The sequence below is a fragment of the Eufriesea mexicana genome, unplaced genomic scaffold (genome assembly GCF_001483705.2).
Source record: "Eufriesea mexicana isolate 0111107269 unplaced genomic scaffold, ASM148370v2 scaffold798, whole genome shotgun sequence".
NCBI classification, from domain to species: Eukaryota; Metazoa; Arthropoda; class Insecta; order Hymenoptera; family Apidae; genus Eufriesea; species Eufriesea mexicana.
The window spans coordinates 1,393,375-1,416,156 of record NW_016908980.1 but is presented as its reverse complement, the minus strand read 5'-3'; the positions used below and the strand labels follow the sequence as shown (position 1 = coordinate 1,416,156).

Here is a 22,782-nt window from a genome sequence, read left to right as displayed (position 1 = left end):
CCCCCCCCCCCCCCCTCCCCCTCTTTCACTCTCTAAACGTCACATTTATATCGTATTTCTACCATAAGCTTTCATGCATCGATTTCAAGAACGATCTCATGCGTTGATTACTTCGACTACTTTTTACATAAATAGACACCCTGTTGTTGGACCTGAATTTGCCTTGCACAATATGATTAAACCAATCGAAATGCTCGCACCTATCGCGATCCTCAGTGATTAAACTACTCAATGATAATAGTCGGATTATGATTGTCGTACAAAAATAATTGAGAAAACGTTATTATGAGGCGATCGATAAGCAAGGCAGAGAAACAGTTTCTACAACTGGTTTTCTGAATATTTCGGGGTTGTCTCTTATCTTACTACGTAAAGAATGTACAATGTATCCTAAATGTGAAGTGTAATCGATATTTTCTTGTAATGTATCCTCATAATTCGATTTAAAATAAAGAATTACTTATTTCCGTCAGATGCCTACATTTCATTTTGCAAAGATATTATGGAAAAAGGAAAAGTACAAAACAGGAGATGTAAAAATTTATATGAACAACATGTATTGTAGATTATTAAACATACATTACTGTGTTAAACATTACAAACATAGTTTCGTTTCTGCAATAAATAATACAAAATATTCCAATTTTTTTATTTATACACATTATGAGATCAAACTATAATATATTTCTACATTTGCTAAAATTGTTCTTGATAATACTAAAATTCGAAATAGTTCTTGATAATATTAAAATGCAGAATTCACATTTTTTATCAAGTTATCTGTAGAAATGTCAACAAAATCTTTAGCACCTTTGCGTTGTATTGATAAGGCTATATTTGCGCCATTTTTATGCCATTTAACTTTAAGTAACACACAACATCCTTTTTCTATACAAAATACAATATTTTATTAGAATCTGAAAAAATTATCATTGGATAGTCATGATAATTTACATACCAAGTTGGCCTTGTTCGTGAGCAGCAGCTAATTGATTAACAACGCGCCTTTCCACTTCATATTTAATAGAACGTGCTCCATAATGAATATCGTATCCCTCAGCTAATAGTGACAAAACTTCTCTATTCCATTTCAATTCTATTTTATGCCTTTTCTTCGCACGTTCAGCCCATGCTTCTAATTCTCTAGCAACTAGCTTTATAAGTTCAGTTTGAGTAAATGGTAAAAAATATACGATTTCATTTATTCTGCCTAAAAACTCGTCTCTACCAAAATGTGCTTTTAATATTGGTTTTACCTGTAAGGTGATCGATTTAAACAAATTATGATCCATTTTAAAAGCATTAATGAAATATTTTAAAGAAATTAATATTTACCACATCATCTTTAAATTTACGAGATATTTCAATAAGTTCTGGATCATCTTCTTCACCAGAAATGTTTTCTGATTTTTTATCTAATGCACGTTGAGCATCTTCTCTAAGTTGTACTGCGTAATCGGCGATTACTTCACTTGCCAAATTTGATGTCATTATAAAAATTGCATTTTTACATTCGATTGTTTTACCTTTACCGTCAGTGAGTCTTCCCTAAAAGGAAATCCAAATTCTCATTTTACTAGAGTCTTCCGACATCGAAATACTCGATATACCGTATAATGCAAGAAATAAACGTACTTCATCAAACAATTGTAACAAAACGGTCAATACATCAGGATGAGCTTTATCAACCTCATCAAATAATACAACAGCATTTGGACACTTTTTCAAATGTTTTGTTAATTGTCCACCATCATCGTGGCCCACATATCTAATCAATATAATGAAATAATATGCAAGTATGTATAATATACAAATTACATGTATTACATGATTTAAATCAAAATAATGCATACCCTGGTGGTGCACCAATCAATTTAGCAACTTCATGTTTCTCTTGATACTCAGACATATCCAATCGAATAAATGCTTCCTGTTTATTTTTGTGAATATAGGCAGCTAACTGCTTTGCCAATTCAGTTTTTCCAATACCTGATGAACCTAAGAAAAGAAATACTAGAGGGTGTTTTTCATCGATCCATCCATTTTCTTTTCTTCTAATAGCTGTAATTACATAAAATATTACATATAATTATATTCGATTATATGTTAATTATTGATTATGCAAAACAAATCTTACTAGATGCAACAATAGATATTGCTCCAGTTTGTCCAACAATATACTGTTTCAAACGCTGCTCTAATGGAAATCTACGACGTTCTTCTAATTCCTGTTTACAATATCAGGTAAAAACATGGATCAAAAATGGCACTATGTAAAAATCAAAGCTTGTTTTTAATCATATGTACTTTTTCCTTCATTATTTTATCATATTCTATAGCATGTTTTATAAGCATTTCTTTGATTTCTCCATCTCTGGCATATTCTACTGCTCGATGTCCTAAATCGTTTTTCACTGTTGGATCAGCTCCTGCTTCTAATAAAATTTGTACACATTCTTTAGAGTCTGCTAATACAGCGTAATGTAACGGAGTAAAACCTTTGAATGTGGCTCTACTATTCAAATGATCACAAAATTCTTCTTCCCTTTGCAAAAGCACTAAAAATTTTTAAAATTTATGCAATATCTCATAAAATAATTATAAAGTAATAACATCTATTATATTTCTATTTAATTATTATAATTTATATCTCAATTTTGTACCCTCCAAAGTTTGTAATCCTTTTTCTATAGCACTTCCATAAACATTAATGAACTCATCTTGGGAATTAACATCAGCGCCATGCTTTAATAAAAGTTTTACAACTTCTGGTTTTGCATTAATAGCAGCAAGATGCAATGCTGTCCAACCCAATGAATGGCGTATATTTACATCAATACCTCCCTTTATAATCTACAAACAAATATTTCATTAGCCATTAGCATTATAGTAGAATATTCTTGCATAGTTACACTTCTTAATTGTGGAATGTTGCCATATTTTGCAGCCCAAAAAAATTGCTTTTCTGTAATAAAAATATTAATAAAGAAATGAATATTTTATGTACTTACTATACTTTTATATGTAATTAATAATGAAAATTATACATAATTAAATACAAAGTACAAACAAACATACATACAAAATACATACCTCGATGATCTTTTGATTCGCACAGAACTATTGAGAGTCCAATACTACTTAATATAAACCCTAAATTTTTAAACTGTTTTCTTTCATGATTATTATCACGATTATTCAATAATATTTTTATTCTTGTTAGTAAAGGATGAATTTCCTTTGATTTAAATATATCTAATAATTTATATAATGGATAAACATATTTCTCAAATTTCCAATATAGTTGAACATAACCTTTACTATTTTGATAGAGTACATTTTTAACTTCATTTATTGTTTTTAAATTTCTATTGGTTATGAAATTGGTCGAATGTTTACTTCTTTCTATAACTGGATATAACCGTAAATTACACAAACGTGACATTTTATATAGCTTTTATACACTTCTAGGTTTAAACCATATGATTTTACACGATTATATTTACTACTTATAAATAATATATCGATATATGAATTTACTGAATAACTGCCAATAATTAATACAATCATACAATAACACAATTTGTGTTATATTTACGTTTTTAATTGCTTTAATTTAAAATTACTTAATAAAACGATCTTATGTACAAATTCTACATGCCATGAAAAGAACATTTTATGGAATTGGCCTGACGTAAGATATTTACTAAGAGGAGTAATCATTTTTCTTTAATCACAAAAATGCAATCGATACAAACAATTAATGTTTGCAATTGTTTATTAAAATTTTATATAGATATTATACTGTTTCTATAATCTCATATAATAATCATATCATAACAATTAAAAAATAGTACTATCGTGAATATTTGTAAAATTACATCATTTCACATTTATACGTATTGCAATATTTCAAAATTTGTTTCATGACGGACATATTGTGATCCAAACCAATCATATCCATGCGCAAAATGTGCTATATATAAATTCAAAATCCTTGAAAATTAGTACACGGAAAAAAGGAAACATAATAAGTCAATAATGTTTTAATCGATTCTTTATTTATAGTACTAGTAAATTCTTTCCAGTAAAACATGTCAGATATTGATCCGTTACTTTCGATCCTTCGAGAAACGAAACTGACTGTATCGGAAAGGAAGATTCCAATGGCGCATAATTCCAGAATGTTCCAGAGCAACCAACTGACCAATAGCAGTCGTACACTGCAGCGCCATGATTGGTGAATTTTCAGCAGAAGTTAGCAGAAAGAAGTAATCACAGTTACCGTGCGGAGGGCATTTCGTTCAGACTACTGCGTGAGTAAAGAGCTAGAATTGAGTAAGATTGTGAGTTCAGCGTATACGATAGTTATCAACGCATATTCTAAACGACTATTAATCACTTGTACATCCTTCTCGAGGATCGTCATTTAATTTTTGATTTACGCACAACAATTTATTCAGTGTCGCAAGAAAAACGTCACACCAGCCTATCAGCCATGGCTGCTATGTCCGTGATTGGAATTGACTTTGGTAACGAAAGCTGTTATGTAGCTGTAGCACGCGCGGGAGGCATTGAAACTATAGCTAATGATTACAGTCTTCGAGGCACACCGTAAGTTTCTTTTATTATAATAATCGTTTTATAATTTTTCTTTTTCGCATGAAGATACCGGTGCTCACCGGTATCTTCAGGTACTTGCCTTGTTTCGCAATTTTCATTGCAGAAATTTACGTAAAAATGCAAAAACAACTTAAAAGCAATTTATAATTAAATTTTGAGTAATTAGTATGTACTGTTTGAACGCTATTATTTGATCATTGCCATTTATGCCCAAATCGTTTTATCTATTTAAGTATACAGCTTACTTTCACATGACTAAGAAGTACAAAAAAGTCCATAGTATAGTTGTGATCTACGAGCTATTTTTTCTTTATTTGAAATTCATGTAGTCATATGAGGCGGAAACTACAATTAGTTTACGTCAGAATTAATGTAATGAATAAAGATGTAACATTACTGTTATATTAGTTTTTATATACGAAAAATGTGTGCAAAACGTTGTTTAATTTTAATTTAACCTACCGAAAATTATTTAATCAATATATATTTACATTTACTATTTGTAAATTGATTTTATTTAATAACCATGTGATGATAAAGTGACAGAGTGATTCTCATATTCCTTTTTTGAATATTTCTAAAATATTAAAAATATAAAAATATACAAAAATATTTAAGTGTTAAAGTTTAATAATTAAAAATTTTTATTATTAATTGTTAAAACATTAAACATAATTTTTTAACTTAATTTCGTCTTTAATAATTATATATTGTTTAAATGTCAATTATTTTAACAAGATTCATATTCTTTATATGAAGAATTCATATCTGTCATTTAAGGAACAAGATTCTAGAAATATTTTGATATTTTCTTACAACATAGCCTTATAATATTAAATATTTTACTAAATTTTTATATGTTTTAGTGAATAATAAACTCTTAATTCTTTTTTTTTTTAATTCATATATTCTTCAGTGAAAAAGCAGATATTGTGAAGATAGGTAGATTATTCTAGAAGTAATCTATCTACATATACTAATATACGTAGAATATTCATATATACGTTCTTATTCAGTGTGAAATAAATTTTATGTAATAACAGTTTTTAAATGAAAATTTGTATTTGTATTAGAATTAATAAACATGTATATTGATTTTAGATCATGTGTAGCATTCAGTGAAAAAAATCGCATTCTTGGTGTAGCAGCTAAGAATCAAATGGTGACAAATATGAAAAATACTATTCATGGATTTAAAAGATTATTGGGTAGAAAATATAATGACCCACAGGTACAAAGAGAGCTTCAGATGTTACCTTTTGAGGTAACTCAACAGCCAGATGGAAGTATTGGTATACATGTAAGTTTTTTTTAATAAGGAACATATTTTGTTCTTACTACATTAATAATAAATATTAATAAATTATGATTGTTTTAATGATATTCTTTAAAATACATTGTCATTTTATAAATCAGTAAGAATAATTATAATAATATATTAAAATATAGTATATTAATGGACATTGTTTTTAATTATTTCATGTAATTTTAAATGTTACTTAGATTCAATCTGGGCATTGTGCCAGATTTCTCACATTTGTAGGGACTCATATTTTATTTATATCTCATAAGAGGAGTTAAAACATGATGAATCATATTATGTATAATTTATGCGTTAAAGATTATAATCATAAAAGTAATTATTAGGTAAGATAGTAATAGGTATTTATACTTGTTTCTAAATTTTAGGTACAATACTTGGGACTAGACCACACCTTTTCACCAGAACAAATAACTGCAATGTTATTCACGAAATTAAAAGATATATCTGAAACTGCTCTCCAAACTATTGTTAATGACTGTGTTATTTCTGTTCCTTCATATTACACACAAGCTGAACGTCAGGCATTGCTTGATGCTGCACGTATTGCTGGTTTAAATGTCCTTAGATTATTTAATGAAACCACAGCTACTGCTTTGTGCTATGGCATTTACAAACAAGATTTACCAGCACCTGATGCACCCCCGAGACATATAGTTTTTGTTGATTGTGGATATGCAAGTTTACAAGTAAGCATTTGTGCATTCCACAAAGGAAAGTTAAAGGTATGTAATAATCATAATTAATTTACTAGTGATTTTAATTTGGTAATATTCACATATTTCTTAAGTGAACATAATGTGAAATGATCTTAAACAAAAATATTAAATCATATTTTCAGATGATAGCAAGTAGTGCTGATAGTCAATTAGGTGGAAGGAACATAGATTCTATTTTAGCAGAACATTTTTGTCAAGACTTTAAATCACGTTATAATATTGATCCGTACACTAATCCACGTGCATATGTAAGATTATTAGGGGAAGTAGAAAAACTTAAAAAGCAAATGTCAGCCAATTCAACGACACTTCCTGTTAATATCGAATGTTTCATGGATGAGAAAGATGTACATGGTGAAATGAAACGAGCAGATATGGAAATAATGTGTGCACGTTTATTTAAACGCGTTGAATCAACTTTGCGTCAATGTTTAGAAGATTCTAGTACGTTTCATTTCCATGTTGTTTAAATTTACATAAAATACAATTTCTATAAGACATACTTTAAATTGTAATACTTTTTGTAGAATTAAAGCTAGAAGATATTCACTCAGTTGAATTAGCGGGAGGTTCTAGTCGTGTTCCTGCTATTAAACGATTAGTTGAAGAAGTTTTCGGTCGTACTGTATCAACGACGTTAAATCAAGATGAAGCAGTTGCTCGGGGATGTGCACTTCAGTGTGCTATGTTGAGTCCCGCTGTAAGAGTTCGTGATTTTTCAGTAACTGACATTCAGCCTTATCCATTAAAATTAACATGGGATCCTACTCAAGGCGAAGACGGGTACAATAATTTATATTTTATATGTAATATTTAGTAATACGCGCATAAGAATGTATTTCTGACTTTTATGTTGTCTATAATTTTAGTGAAATGGAGATTTTTGGGCACAATCATCCTGTACCATTCTCAAAAACGTTAACATTTTATCGATCAAGTCCATTTACACTCACTGCCAGTTATAGTACACCACCACCATCCTACCCTCAAACTCACATTGGTATGTATTTCATTTTATTTTCTTAGTAATTAAGAGTATTATTCTAATAGCAGACATTTTTTACAGGCACATGTACAATAAAAAATGTGAAACCAACATCTGAAGGAGAGTTGTCAAAAGTAAAAATAAAAGTGAGAATAAATCTAAATGGAATCCTTACTATTGTTTCGGCATCGCTGATAGAGAAACGTGAAGTTGTACAACAAGAAAAAGAAGAAGAAGAGAAACAGCAACATCAGCAACAACAAAATAATATGGATGTTGACCAACAGCAAGACAAAAAGGATAAATCTGATCAAGAAGCACAAGCAAATGAACCACCAGCACCTGAGGTATGTTACTTTACGTTTTGTTGAAGTTCTATTATGTGTATGTACAGTTATTTTTTACTACTTCACATGTAACAGTAGTAACATATATCTTTTAATACATTCATATGCTTTCATTCATATTAGCTATATTTGTGTAATGTTATTTAATTAAATTATTAATTAAACAATGTTAAAATTACTAAAACTATATTTCAAAAGAATGTTTATTGCGTAAATAACAATTAAATTACAATGAAGTGTAAATGGAAGGAAATTACGAAATTCATTTTTCTTAGGGATTCACTCTCATAGAAATACAGTATTCATATGTTTGAGTGTCTGGTGCATGACTATGTGAGTTTGTTGTGGTTTAGGTGAGCATGGATAAAACACGACGGAACTCAGATGCTGCTGATGGTGGAAAAAGTGCAAGGGGTTCTGCCCCTTCCTACTCCTCCAGGATTCTCTCTTGGCTCAGCTCGGTACGCGACACACTATCATTACTTGGACCCATATGTTAACTGAAACATGTGCAATATTTTGACTTTGCTCTTAGGTTGTTATAAGTCATAATAGTTACTTGAATAGCTTTTCATGTTCGAAGGTGGCATCAATCTTTTATTTCTTTCATCACATCAGCATCGTCAATTATCTGTTATAAGTTCATTACAATCATACAACTAAAATATCCTGCATGCTATGAGAATCGCGTGTTACGTATTATATATATTATATTTATTCGCTATTTCAAAAAAAATTTTTATTAAGCATATTTTAATTACATCAAAAGGATTTAAATTTAAAAATATTTATTCTATATGAAGCTTATAATAAACTATATTTATCCTTATATGTATTTAATTGTTTTCAAATATATTTATAAATTAGTCTGATTCTAGTGATTTATGTATGTATATAAATTAGAAATTTGTTATATATTGTAGTTCCCTTAATGCATGATATTTAGTTATGTTTAAAGTTTTTAAATCTGTGTCGATTTCTTCTGCATACTCGGTTAATTATAGCAACATATAAGAAACATAATATAATCAGAATATGCAATTTTAAAATAATAGAAATTAATGTTTTAATATTTATAAGTATAAACATATGCATAATATAATTTCATATAGTGTGTTTTGATGCATATGGGTCCAAGATACAGCTGTGTCACGCCGTGCTGTCTGTCTTTGCTCAATTATTTCTTTTTGTTTTTACTGGGTCGCAGAAGGAAAAGAAACAGTAATTTTTAATAATGCAATAACTACCAATATGCTACAATTGTGAAGGCAGGCAATGCGGTTCGGTTTTCGATTCGTGTAATATTTTGTAATAATGATCTTGTTTATATTATATATATTAATATAAGATACTTTTGATTTAAAACAACGAATTGAAAACTGCTCGCATAAAAATAATGCTCCTCTTTGTCTTCTGCTCATTTCTATCTCCACCTGACTTCTACTTTATGTGTTCCTTTATTTAAGGTATTTTAATTTCATTACAACATTATTATATTAATTTTATCTATTGCAATTATAAGTTACTGTATTAACAACAAAAAATTGTTTTTTTTAAATTTCTGAGAATATTGGATGAAAAAAAAAAAAATAACAATTGTGTGTGTGTGCGTACGTGCGTGCGCGCTCGTGTTTATAATGCAGAAAAGTATTTTTTATTTTTAATATTTATAATAAGAACAGAATAGGTTGCAATAAATTTTGTTGCAGATACTTTAACAGTTAAAAATATGCCATACTGATGTCTTATTATTTTTCAGGGCGATGATAAGAATGATGAAAGTAAAGGTAAAAAGAAAGTTCCTGTTCGTACTATTGATTTACCATTGGAAATGCGTGAATATGGATTTTCTCAACGTGAATTAGATATCGCAATGGAGAAAGAGGTAAATTATGTTTATTATAAATTGTTCATATACTTTCGTAATTTATTTATTTTGTATTAATTTACTTCGCATGGCATAGGCCATAATGATCGCCCAAGATAAACAAGAAAAAGAACGAGCTGATGCCCGCAACGCATTAGAAGAATATGTGTATGATTTACGTGCTAAATTATCAGAAGAGGATCAGTTATCCACATTTATTACGGAAACAGACAAAGAAGCACTTTGCCGTACGTTAGATGAAACTGAAAATTGGCTATATGAAGAAGGTGAAGATTGCCAGCGACAAATTTATTCAGAACGGTTAACACGTCTCAAAGTAAATTACATTTATTTTGTATTAACTATTTAATTAAACATTTTTTATTAAAAATTAAAAATTATGCTTGTCTTGCTAGTCACAAGGCGAACCAATCAAAGAAAGACGAATGGAATTTGAAGGCAGAGGTCATGCGCTAGAAGAATTAGCAGGAGCTTTACAACTCGCTAAAAAAGGACTTGATCTTATTAAAGCATCCAGTGGAAAGGATGATAAATATTCTCACTTAACAGAAAAAGAAATCAAGAAGGTTGAGACAACTGTACAAGAAAAATGGGCGTGGCTGGAAGAAAAACGTGTACTTCTTGCAAGTACACCTCGCATACAACAACCGCCCGTTACTGTAGCTCAGATTCGCGCAGAGATACAGGTATTTGAAGCGTTTGTAATTTAATATGTAATTGATACATTTTTATATGTTTGTTATTCTTACATATGGTTTTTGCATTTCTAGCTATTGGATAACGTTGTAGTTTCAATTCTAAATAAACCAAAACCTAAAGACAACAAGGGTGCTGAAGATCATCAGAAAACCAATCAAAATAGTCAAGGTGATGGTCATTCACAGACCAATCAGCAACAGAGCGAAGAAGAAAAAATGGAGGTTGTGTAACAATCATCCCATTTTATGTGTTTTAATACTATTAAATCTATTATGATTAAAATAACGAAAATTATGTCACCACATAAGTCATTTCTATCATGTCACAAAAGCGCCTGATATCTCTTTTTAGTTTACATATGTGATTGTTTTTTCTTTTCTTTTCCCATCACGATTACTGATGCGATAAGTTAATCTATTTAAGAATGACTGTATCATTAATTTAAGTATATTGAAATTTGAAGAATTTTTGCCTATGAGTTATTAAAAAAAAAAAAAAAATCTTTATTTTTTCCGTTATATTAGTTTAACTAATGTTATTTCGTTTAAACAAATTATAAGTAAAAATTGACATAAATTATGAGTAAGTAAAGAACAGGCGCTACAATTTTTGAAATTCGTTCATTAATAAAAAAAAAGTGTACAAAATTTCTTTTTTAGGCTTGTATATTTGTCATTTTGTTTTTTCATGGAAAATAACTAATTAACTTAAAAATAGATAAATAGACAAAATTTATAATGGTCTTCTCATTTCACGGGAAGTTATTAATAATATTAATATAGAAACATTATCTTTGTAATTTAATAAAAAAAATTCTTCAACATTTAATATGCTTTTAGGAAAATGTAACAAAATTTTTATCAGTGGAATACTCTGATGTAATCCCTGATTTCATTGCCAGTAAAAGATGTAATACATTATGACCTATAATGTATAAGACAAATATTAAGTTAGAGCTAATGACTAAATTAAATTGCGAAGTAGTTAATATCGCTGGCGATCTTATGTATTTAATACAGTAAGCATTCATTCCAACACTTTCCCAGGCCGACAGTAAAATATTCTGTCACACAAACTTTTGTTGCATTTACGATACTTCAATAAATTAATATTTCTTAATGAAGTTTCTTAAGCTTGTCCTAGGATTTGCTTACAGCTTCGACAGTGGTTTATAAATGCTTCTAACTTAAATTGTGTACATTTTATGATGCTTTAACATTATGAAAGCTTTGATGACATGAAATTTCTAAAAATGAAATTATAGTTAAGTATATTGTACATAATTCATAGCTTTTCATAAAAGTAAAATATTTTCTCCTTTGAATTGTGTTCCATCTAATTTGATAAATATTTTCTATAGTTCTTGCAAAGATACTGTTCCTCATTGGTACTAAAAGAAGTTGGTGATATATCAATGCGTTGTATATTAGACACGATTCATTTTATTTATTCTTCCTCAGAGGTAGGAATTACATGACTACTATTCAGTGTTATTGGGGGCGAATTTGTACTAAGGTATTTTCGCCACTGATCTACTGTGATCCTAAAGTGCACTACAACTAATTTATCCATCTGGTGCAGTGTATCAAAGCACTATAATCTATAAAATAATCTACTACAAGATTTCTCAAATATAAAAGCAAAATATGTAATGGAATCATATTCTATATAGATGTATGTATATTGCAAAGTTTGTGCTGTACAATATGCAAGTACTGTGTGGGAATGTCATTGCTTTTTTTATTTAGTGATTATGTTTGATTAATTGATACAAGTTTAGGTATACTCGCTCTTTACACAATTCACAGTATTTAATAAAACGAAGAAAAAGGAAAATATTACCTAAATATTAACAAAGAAGTATTTGATTACAGAATGTAATACAATATAATGTAACATCTTTTTTTCAATCATTATACGCGAATAAATGTGTTATCAAGAAGGTGTACTTAATTACATATGTGTTTCAAACACGAACAAATCAATGATTACTCTCGCTTCGTTTGTTTCCTTGCTTGATTATCGAAATATGCACGATATATAAAAGATCCCAGGCCTATGTGTAGCACGAGAATCGAAACTGCGGATGCATATACATTGCTTGCAATGTCAGGAAATCCCAATAAACCTAAAATGTATAAAAATACATTTTAATAAGTATAAAACATCGATATCATTATGTCAAAATTATATTCGTAAATATGTGTATATTATCAATATATAGTACCATAATAATCAAAAGTATACATGATGTACTGTATTGAGTAACTTATGTATATATAACATTCCAATCCAAAAATGTATATAACAAATGTTGAATATTAGGTATTAGATTAAAAATGAAAAATATGAAAAAATTACCATATTCTTTACTATTTTTTTAAATAAATATAATTTTTATATTTTCTATATATTAAATATTATCAACGGAAATATAATTTTTGGAAATCATTGAAATATAATATGCAGAATAATTAAATATTCTAACAATAATATTGTTTATTTCCATACCATCAAAAATAAAAATCTTGCTAATAAAAAATGATATTACAGGTAAGGCTAGTATCACCATACAGTGCAATAATACTGTTTTAAATGCTTGTAGTTCTTGTGCATCCTGTAAATGAAATTATATATTATATATATTCATATCTATATATAAAAACGTATAGAGTCATATTTAAATATAAAGATGTATGTCATATAGTTATATGTACAGATGTGCATGCATGACACGCATATACGCTCTATACGAAAGAAGACTGAGGTTACCTTGGTATTTTCCATGATGTAGATATAATAAATAACTTTTAATAATTAAAATTCTCCTTGATATAATTCAACTACAATATAAAATTTAAAGATATATGCAGTATTCTTGTTACATCACTAATTTGAAAGAATATGAATCAATACTTACTCAATGTATAAATTATAAATGGATAATATAATTTTTATACACTATTTTATTGAATAACATAATATGTACAATTTTACATTAATTTTATGTAGTGTTATATGAAGGGAAGTTAATGTGACTCCTTGATATTTTAATAAATAATAAAAATTTGAACAATAATATATCACGGTTAATTCGTACACTTCTTATCTTGAAAATGTTTAAGGTTATGTTATTTGATTTAGTACGTTATAAACTCCACCAGGAACGTTGCATGTTCATATCCTTTTTGTTAGAGTTTTCGTATCTGGTTTAAAAAGGTTGTCACACTTTGCAGTATATTTTATTTATGGATAGTGGTTAAAGCGCAGTATCGGCACGTCTAGAGCTGATTCACTCGATTGTTTACAGGAAGGAAGATTAAAAATAATAGGTTGTAGCATTACGACTCACGAAAAAGTGTTAGTAATTCATTTAGAAGTATGGGATGTTGTTACAGTTTCTGCAAAGAAGACAACGGGCCACAGGTAATGAAAGTGAAGTAAATTATTTTAATCATGTGAAATGTTTTAAAACTTCAACTTATCTCATGATATTAGATATGCTGAATAATATAAACTTTTATCTCAATTCCGCCTATTCATGTATTATAAATTCGACGTAGTTAATATTTTTATAATTTCCATTCAAAAAATATAAATTAAATACAAATATTAGAATACTTTTTCTATTTAATTTATTAAAATATGTAATATAATTTCCCTGTTTATTTATTTTTTGTAGAGTGGGGAAGTAAATGAAAGGACACACTTGTTGGTAGATCCTGTCAGTAATAACACAAACATACCTAGAGTACATAGGTATGTTATGTTTCTCTTACATATTTCTTACAATATCAAGTGGAAATTATTAAATTTTCTTTATTTTTTTTTCTCTCAGTGATGATTATGTTAACCAATATGCAAGCTCAGCACCTAAGAAAACAGATGAACAAAGTGCATTAAATAGAATTTTGCATGAAACGGCTGCGTGAGTATCTACGTTCCTAGATTTTTATTGTTTTATTCTATAAGACATTATAATTAAAGATCAATTTGTCACATTAAAATATTTCATTTCAGTAATGTGATAGATGTTGGAGCATTAGATTCACATAATTTGGAACAGCATGAATATATGGATAGATCACGTGCATATTCTAAGCGTATAGAAGCTGTAGGTATTAAAGTCCCTGATAGTACATCTTGTCTACTTAAAGATGTTCCTGCTCCAGAGAAAATATTAGCAGCAGATCCTCTTGCTGCTGGAGATCATGGGCTGGTAAGCATATATACACAGACATACACATATTGAATTATATTTATATTATATACTGATTTTTATATGCATATAAATAATACAAAATTCTGTTGTTATGATACTTCAATATTATTGTAAAAATACTTATAATTTATTAAATAATCACACAGATTTTATTTACAGATTACAGAAATGCTCAATAAGGCTGTAAAAGCATTAGAAGATGTAAATGTTGAACACAAAGAGGACTTAGTTGTTCCTTTCTTATCGTGATCTTTTGGTATTTCCTCAGCAGGATTACATCTTGCTTGAGCGAAATTATTGTATTACATGACATTAAAAACATATACATCTTTTTAAAATTAATTTTCAGTATGTTAGTCTGAATTTAATTCAGATTTTACTTACATATGAATATTGATTAAACATTATAATGTGGTGTATTATAGATGAAAGTTCAGGTACTATTTCTTAATAACATGTTAAAATGGCTTGACAATTTCTGAATATACAAAATTGTTTTAAAGTGTTACAAGTTAAGGTATTTCCAAACGACCAGTTTCTAATGAAAGAGCTGTATTTGGTAGTGCTTTTCCATAATTTATATACAATATTGTAAAAAGTTGAACCACTGTTATTAATCTTCACTAAGATGTATATCAAGAAACAATATAAAAAGGCTATTTTGTTATAATTTAATAAATGCAATCGTATCGTAAATTTATCATTTTTCGCATAAAAATTTCAAAATTATGCTGAACCAATGAATAATTCTTGTTAACCTTGGATTGAGCATTGAAAACATTTCATGTACACAAGCAGCATTATAAAACATACTAGCTAAAATGTAGATTCAGTAAAAATCAACATTCATAAATGACTATAATATTTTTTATTATTTATGTAAAAGTTTGTATTTTAATTAACATGCACATTTTTGTCTTTTTTACATTGTATGTTATGAGAAGATGTTTATATAATGTCAAAAGCAAACAAATTCCTAAATCAAACATATTTGTGATATTTATACGAATTAGCAATATTATTAATGTTATATTCTTTAATTATTGCCGTTCTCGAATGTATTTTGTTTATCAAAATTTGTTAATTTTATATTTTATTGAAATTATAATGATTGTTGTATCATTATCACCCTTTATTAATTTATATGCATTAAGTACATAATAAATTGTAAAATGATATATTATTTTGTGAATAACAGTCACATTGAATAAAAGTAAATATAGTCAGCAATAAACAATGGTTAAACGTTGTATAAGCTGCTCTTGTTATATTATTAATTACAGCTTATTACGATCGTAAAAATGTACTAATTTGTTATGAAAATTATATACAAACTCAAAAATTGTCGATGTTAATTACTAATTATTTTGTAAAATACATTGAGAAAATATCTTCATTTATATTTAACCATACCAATACTTTTGTACATTACAATTTACAATATATTACGAATATTTTTTATTTTACAAATAAAATAGAATACTTGGAAACTGGAATTTTAAATAAGATTATTTAACTAAGAATTTATTCTGAAATAAAAATTTCGATTTATTAAATCATTTAATTATAAATTATTTTTAAATTTTAATTAGTAAAATAGTGTAAAAACTTCGAAAATTATCAGTGATCACTATGGATAGTGAACTGGTAAATCGATTTAAAAGGAAGCGGGAAATAAGCTGTTAGGAACGCGCGAAGTTTGACGAGAGCGCGGGAAGTAGGTAGTGGGGATAAGTCAAGCCAGTAGATTGGTTAGGCGCGTCGTGGCGCGGAGGGGCATCGACCGGTCTGGCATCGGGCTGCTATCGGACTGGCAGGTCCCCCCGTTCAGTGCCACCAATACACAAGAGCCGAGGACTCTCTATCGCCGACCATTGGTCCTCAATTTGCCGACCAATCATTGGGAAAGTGCCCACGAAAATATCCAATGTAAGTCCACAAATTATCAAACATCAACGGGGTACGCGTACGACCGCGCACGGTTGTACGATTAACCGCGTTTTCGTTTCGTGAACTGTTTCAATAACGAACTCGTGTCTTCTTGAGATTGAAAAAGTCTTTCTGCACGGCCATGTTTGTCAAGACGAGCGTTTCTCGTCCGAAATTCGCGTCGTTCCATGGCGAGTGTATCGCGTTCAAAGTACTACCCAGTAGACTTGGTCTTTGTTTCGTACGTCTGCGTTCATTGCGTGTCAAGGTTTACGAAAATACAAGGTTAATCATGTCACTGAGAACAGGATGCAATATCCTTCGGAAACGATTTCTGCCCGACAGAAGGTGATGATTGCTGCCTGGCCTCGATTCTGTTTCCTACGTATCTAACGTTCTGCACGTGGGTTCTTAGACCTTAATGTGTTCGCCACGTTGGCGATCTTTATCAATGCTTACGGGACTCGAAATACATTTAAAGGAATTACAGAATCCCTCGAGATTCTAACCTTTCAACGCTCTGCATTTATTTATTTTCATCTTACCAGCAAACATAAATGTTTTTCTACATGATGTATAGAGCTTCGCTATATATGATTTCACATGTATACATAAGTTCGTTTTGTGTATGCACGTGTATGTAAACCCATTTTCGTGGTGTTGAGCTAATTTTTTCCATTGAAAAATTTATACTTACATTCCTATTAATTTATTTTTTAACATAACTGCATTCTTATCTTTCTATTGTAAAGTCAATTTTTTTTTGTTCAGTGATAGGAGGAATCTACAATGGAGCAACTGGGAGAAGGGCAGGCGGTTGTGGTTGGTAGTGCCGGAGGAACCGTCCAAGTTGTTCAGATGGGTCAAGGAGGCCAAGCAATGATGTTGCCACAAGCTATACAAGTTGCAGCACCAAATGGACAAATACAAGTTGTTCCAGTGTCTAGCTTGACCAGTACAGGTCAACAAATTGTAATTCAACAACCACAGACACCTCAAATAATCCAAACTCCAGATGGACAAACTTATATTTATCAACCAGTTCAGTTGGAAGGTCAAGTTCAACAAGCACAACCAACAGGTATGAATGTTTATAATTTGTTTATTTATTAAATTACTAATTTTATATCCTAATTCCACATTTTTCATTTAGTAATTAATATCAATGGGAATCTTATGCAAATTGCTGGAACTACATCGCAAACCACAACCACAGCAGCAACCACAACACCAGTACAACCATTAGCAAGTCCCACAGCTACAGCGTCTCAGGCAGGAAATGTTGTCATGGTGATTACTATTAAAGTGTCTCTTTCACTTACATAGTCTGTGTATATATTATACTGACTTGTAGTGATTATGGAGCAACATGGACAATGCATTGTCTTCTTTTCTAAATTTTTAAATTCTGAGAATTTAATATTTAATATAACCAAGTTAATATAAATTTAAGATAATGTTCTAAAGATACTAAATTATATGTGTTTATGTTTTAGATGGTGCCAGGAAATAGTGGACAGACGCAATTTCAAAGGGTAGCATTGCCAAATGCAGAAGTTTTTGAAGAAGAACCTTTATATGTAAATGCTAAACAATATAGACGTATATTAAAACGCCGTCAAGCTCGGGCTAAATTAGAAGCCGAAGGAAAAATACCTAAGGAAAGACCTGTAAATATATGCCCAGTTCTTCTTAATTTGAAATTATGTATACACACATATATATTTTTTCGTATGTGTTTTAAATTGATATGTTTTTACAGAAATACCTTCATGAATCGCGTCATCGACATGCCATGAACAGAATTCGGGGTGAAGGTGGTCGTTTTCATTCTGGTCAAGTAAAAAAGCGAAAGTAAGTTTATCTCTGTTTATATCTTCTTTCTACAATATTTCTTTATGCAAAACAAGCACAGTGTCTCATTCTTTATTTTACGCATATAAGAGTGTAATGGTTCCAGTAGAATAAACGAAAACGCCATGATTACCCAGCACATCACAACTTCGACCAGCACCAATACCGTTCGTACTATAGCAATAGCAGCAGCAAATGTAGGCGTACAATATCATGACACAGATAATATGGCCTCCACAATTGTCATCGAAGTAAGCATAAATATTTTTTTATTGGAATACAGAGATTCTAAAATGAATTAACATGTCTGAACATTTTTCTTTTACAGAAACAAGGTATTCCTCTTCAAGATATGATCTCTGAAGACGATATCGTTACCTCAAACAATTGCTTAATGTAAGTAAATGATTAAGTTAAATATGGAGGTGATGCGTGAAAAAATAAGTCGAAGAAGAAAAGTGCATCAGTGATGATATCCTACGTATGTTTGTATTAGTTTGCAAATGAACTATTTGTAAATAATCATCTCGATGCGAGATATAGTGCAAACAATTTTTGAGGACAAGATGCTGTGAAGAATCATCAAAGTTGTACATATTATGAGTATGAAAATATTTACGTCTTATATTTTTTTAGCTTTTCTTTGTGCATAGCCTAAAACAAACTTCATAACATTATTGCATAGTATCATGTCACGGTATAATGGAAAACTGGAATCAGGATTAGATAATCAGCTATTGCAATATTTTGGTGAAAGAAAATTGTACCACTATTTAGTTATAATTAACGTCAAAGATTTCTTGTACATACAAAATGCTTGCAGTGTTACATATCGAATCGATAATTTCAAAACGTAAATTTTTATACAAATCATATCGCTACATTCAATCGAGAGACTGAACTATATAATTTATTGTTACGTGCTGGGTACCATTTTTAGATTAGATTTTATAAATAAATTAATCTTAACTTCCATTAAAATGAGGAATGAACAAAATGCAAGGAGCGTATACATCGATAAGACTTTTTGTACAATTTTTTGTGCAAGTACAATTAATTTAATCCCATGGAAAGCTTTATGGAGTATAGTTAATTGTTAAGAATATATTATAAAAAGTTACTCATATTTTTTGCAGTGGCTTATGTAAATATCGTGTTTAATCTTGAAATGTTAACTATTTTGGCTGAACGAAGGAGGCTACGTAATCTATCCGAGTAGGTGGAGTATTTGAAAATTTATTATAAGGGATAATTCAATTTTATATTTACGACCACAAACATTAAGAACTTTCAAAAAGTAACCATTTTATTTTGATGAGTATGATCAAAAATATACATATTATGATTTCTATTGCTAAGTCGAGAAGACTTTCACAGGGGAAACAAAAATTAATTTCACTCGTAATTGAATATTTCATAATATATATTCATATGCAGTATCTTCTTTCGTAAGTGTAAAGATTAAAATAAAAACAGAGAGAAAATGTTTCACGTTCGTCTATAAATATTTTGTAAAATGATCTTAAGCTAAGTCAGGTTTGTAAATAATTGTAAGACTATAAATGTAAGAAAGATTTACATGGTATATGATATTGTGTGTCCAGTGTGGATGTGAATAACTGTAAATTAAGAATTAATTTGGGTGAAAATAGGAAATAATATATTTGTAAAGTAATTATGTGTAAGCAAAACAACACGGGTTGTGTTTTGTAATAATTCATGTTTGATTATTTAATTAGTGTAATCCTTTACCTACTGTTCATTGCTATATTTGATAAGTGTTTATGAAAAGTAACTACCTGTTGAAGAAGATATAGAAAAACTGGAAGATAAGACAGTTTCTACCAGTTAAAATATATCTTTATTCTTTACTTTCATAACGTAAAATCAAAAAATGTTCGAAGGAAGTACAAATTTTTTTCCTGCTAGAATTTCAGAACATTCAGACGGTGAACTGTCGGATTCTTTGGTATATATTTGTGGTTCCACTGGTAGTGGTGGTCCCAATAAACATTCTTTTATCACTCGATTTCCGGTAGCATCTATAGTTGCATCGTATTCCGAATCTCCGGTTCTACAAAGAATAAATTGTATCAGATTGTGAGATTACTAGCGAATACTTTTTTTACTATACAATTATGTATGTAACTACCAACATTTTATAAAAAATGAAGTAATAATTGTTGCTCGTATTATTTCAATCCTCAGTAGATTTTAATGGTAAGCAATATTTATCGATATTAAACAAAATTGTCGTAATTCTTTTTTACCTTATACGAAGAATTTCTCTTTCCTTTTCACTTGGTATCAAGTTGTCCGAAGGTTTTATTGCTTTCTTTACATGTAACAGGCTTTCCGGTACAATTTTCCACGGATTCCGGTAAGATTTCCTTTGAATCGTTTCCGATATGATCCAATCTTTTGGTAAACTAACGTCTTTCCTTCTTCCGAATATTTCCATACGAGGCGAATAATCATCTAGTATTGTCGAATTTTTATTCACATTTATATAATATTAACGAAGTTACAGTTTCATGTAAATATTCTAACCTTTCGAATAGTCAAATTGATATATCGTTTGCTTAAGTTCATTGTCCTTTCTTTCGACCAGATCTTCGTCAGGTACATCTTTCGGAAGAGATCCTTTTAAATGCGAATGTTCCTCGCGAATCTAAATATCGTAAAAATATGTCATATCTTTCAATCACCGTTGTATCTTTAAAAATTGATTTTCAAGCGCCATATGATGCATGAATTTCAAATTTCAACGTGTAGTACAGTGGAACTCACAGTTCGTCGAACATAAATCGTAATTTACAAATTGTCGCAATTGTCAATCGAATAATAATTGTTAATTCGATTATTGTTACTTGTTTACTCTGTTTAAGGTCTCTCCAGGATCCTCGCTTTGCTCGTTCAATGGAAGAGTGACGTTTATTCGACGTGTGTTCAAGCACTTTCTGTAAGGGCCGTTTAGGATATTCAGGGGCGGACGATACTCGGCTTGGGGCCTGTGTTCCTTCGGTTTGCGACTTTTCTTCGAGGGAAAGTCTTTTTTATATATCGTTACGAAATCACGTGTTTCATCTTCCACTTCTAAGAGCATGATTTTCTATTAAATAATAGAATTATTAAATACAATGAAAAAGAAAATTAAATATAATATAATATAAAATTGTAGATATTTCTCTATCAAAATATAATTACGAAAGCTTCTCTCTAGATAATTAATTAACGAGACGAGGTAAAATTGCACGAAAAGGTTATAAGAATTCCGAGATTGGCAATTTTTAATCAGATTCTATTGGAAACGATTGGAAAAAAAGAAGAAAGCAGATACAAATTTTCTATTCAGAAAATTCGAAAGTTTCCATGGCCATTGTTAATTTTTAATTATCAGGTACTTTATTTTTCGTCATTAATATATTTCAATTACTAATTATCTTATTTCCTGCGATTATTGTGCTTTAATTATCAATCATTATCCATAGAAAATTGTGAAGCAAATGGACGAAAAAAGAACGAGAGGGTCTCTCTATTCGACGCCTAATGATTCTCCAATTTCTCACGGCTCATTACGGAGAACGATATAACAAGAGGTGAGGCATGGTACCCTTGTGTACTATAAACGCCAATTAGGATACGACATCGAATTTCCCTGTTATAGGTGTGTCCTTGTTGATGCGACTCACCTACGCTTTCTTCCCTCTCGTGGCTCTCCTTTTCTCTCGCCATTTAAACAGGGTAAGAAAAATAGATATCCGTGTCTTAATTTAACTCGGCATCTCGCGAACTTTCCTTCAGATTGATCCATATTCTATGCACATAAATAACGAGAAATCCAAGTATACTACGTATTTAACAACTTCGGAACTTTTTCACGAATTTCAGGAATCTGGCAACTTGTGACAATTTTAGGAAAAATTCGAACAAATGCACGGCAAACGAAATATTTTAATTTTCGTGACACGTATCTAGAACAAGTATCGCCAATTGAAAATAAATTACGCTTCGTAATTTGGATGGAGGAAGAAGGAAAGACGTTAGTTTACCGAAAGATTGGGTCATATCGGAAACGATTCAAAGGAAATCTTATCGGAATCCGTGGAAAATTGTACCGGAAAGCCTGTTACATGTAAAGAAAGTAATAAAATCTTCGGACAACTTGATACCAAGTGAAAAGGAAAGAGAAATT

The 22,782-nt window shown here is 29.8% G+C and overlaps 6 protein-coding genes across 11 annotated transcripts; 3 read left to right on the top strand and 3 right to left on the bottom strand.

The window, feature by feature from the left end:
* Nucleotides 1–745: 745 nt before the first annotated feature.
* LOC108546933 (caseinolytic peptidase B protein homolog) lies at nucleotides 746–3,445 on the bottom strand. The gene is made up of 10 exons (XM_017899236.1): nucleotides 3,094–3,445; nucleotides 2,913–2,965; nucleotides 2,664–2,853; nucleotides 2,308–2,558; nucleotides 2,138–2,228; nucleotides 1,854–2,061; nucleotides 1,636–1,768; nucleotides 1,336–1,548; nucleotides 959–1,256; nucleotides 746–888 (listed from the first exon to the last, which is right to left on the bottom strand). The coding sequence occupies exons 1-10, from the start codon at nucleotides 3,443–3,445 to the stop codon at nucleotides 746–748; spliced, it is 1,932 nt and encodes a 643-aa protein (XP_017754725.1).
* A 785-nt stretch (nucleotides 3,446–4,230) lies between these two features.
* On the top strand, nucleotides 4,231–10,987 carry Hsc70Cb (heat shock protein 70Cb). Of its 3 annotated transcripts, XM_017899273.1 has the most exons (13): nucleotides 4,231–4,316; nucleotides 4,464–4,614; nucleotides 5,725–5,923; nucleotides 6,313–6,669; nucleotides 6,786–7,107; nucleotides 7,191–7,446; nucleotides 7,533–7,663; nucleotides 7,730–7,995; nucleotides 8,349–8,456; nucleotides 9,755–9,880; nucleotides 9,960–10,199; nucleotides 10,279–10,569; nucleotides 10,654–10,987. In XM_017899273.1, the coding sequence occupies exons 2-13, from the start codon at nucleotides 4,499–4,501 to the stop codon at nucleotides 10,810–10,812; spliced, it is 2,571 nt and encodes an 856-aa protein (XP_017754762.1). In that variant the 5' UTR covers nucleotides 4,231–4,316; nucleotides 4,464–4,498; the 3' UTR covers nucleotides 10,813–10,987. The 3 variants fall into 3 exon arrangements, with proteins under 3 accessions (XP_017754762.1, XP_017754761.1, XP_017754764.1); XM_017899272.1 differs by having other exon boundaries at nucleotides 4,250–4,614; XM_017899275.1 differs by lacking the exon at nucleotides 8,349–8,456 and having other exon boundaries at nucleotides 4,251–4,614.
* An 873-nt stretch (nucleotides 10,988–11,860) lies between these two features.
* On the bottom strand, nucleotides 11,861–13,425 carry LOC108546926 (vacuolar ATPase assembly integral membrane protein VMA21 homolog). The gene is made up of 3 exons (XM_017899229.1): nucleotides 13,355–13,425; nucleotides 13,094–13,199; nucleotides 11,861–12,710 (listed from the first exon to the last, which is right to left on the bottom strand). Exons 1-3 carry the CDS (start codon nucleotides 13,367–13,369, stop codon nucleotides 12,571–12,573), a joined length of 261 nt encoding a protein of 86 aa, XP_017754718.1. The 5' UTR covers nucleotides 13,370–13,425; the 3' UTR covers nucleotides 11,861–12,570.
* Nucleotides 13,295–15,053, top strand: Lamtor1 (Late endosomal/lysosomal adaptor, MAPK and MTOR activator 1). 4 transcript variants are annotated; one of them, XM_017899227.1, is made up of 6 exons: nucleotides 13,295–13,358; nucleotides 13,893–14,008; nucleotides 14,265–14,341; nucleotides 14,421–14,510; nucleotides 14,603–14,801; nucleotides 14,964–15,053. In XM_017899227.1, the coding sequence occupies exons 2-6, from the start codon at nucleotides 13,964–13,966 to the stop codon at nucleotides 15,051–15,053; spliced, it is 501 nt and encodes a 166-aa protein (XP_017754716.1). In that variant the 5' UTR covers nucleotides 13,295–13,358; nucleotides 13,893–13,963. The 4 variants fall into 4 exon arrangements, with proteins under 4 accessions (XP_017754716.1, XP_017754714.1, XP_017754717.1 ...); XM_017899225.1 differs by having other exon boundaries at nucleotides 13,310–13,372; XM_017899228.1 differs by lacking the exon at nucleotides 13,295–13,358 and adding an exon at nucleotides 13,673–13,801.
* A 1,581-nt stretch (nucleotides 15,054–16,634) lies between these two features.
* Nf-YA (nuclear factor Y-box A) lies at nucleotides 16,635–18,591 on the top strand. The gene is made up of 5 exons (XM_017899243.1): nucleotides 16,635–16,733; nucleotides 17,505–17,814; nucleotides 17,887–18,023; nucleotides 18,230–18,403; nucleotides 18,496–18,591. The coding sequence occupies exons 2-5, from the start codon at nucleotides 17,523–17,525 to the stop codon at nucleotides 18,589–18,591; spliced, it is 699 nt and encodes a 232-aa protein (XP_017754732.1). The 5' UTR covers nucleotides 16,635–16,733; nucleotides 17,505–17,522.
* Nucleotides 18,592–20,474: 1,883 nt separating this feature from the next.
* LOC108546909 (uncharacterized) lies at nucleotides 20,475–21,693 on the bottom strand. Its single transcript, XM_017899204.1, has 4 exons — nucleotides 21,466–21,693; nucleotides 21,138–21,258; nucleotides 20,858–21,065; nucleotides 20,475–20,661 (listed from the first exon to the last, which is right to left on the bottom strand). Exons 1-4 carry the CDS (start codon nucleotides 21,691–21,693, stop codon nucleotides 20,475–20,477), a joined length of 744 nt encoding a protein of 247 aa, XP_017754693.1.
* Nucleotides 21,694–22,782: the final 1,089 nt, after the last annotated feature.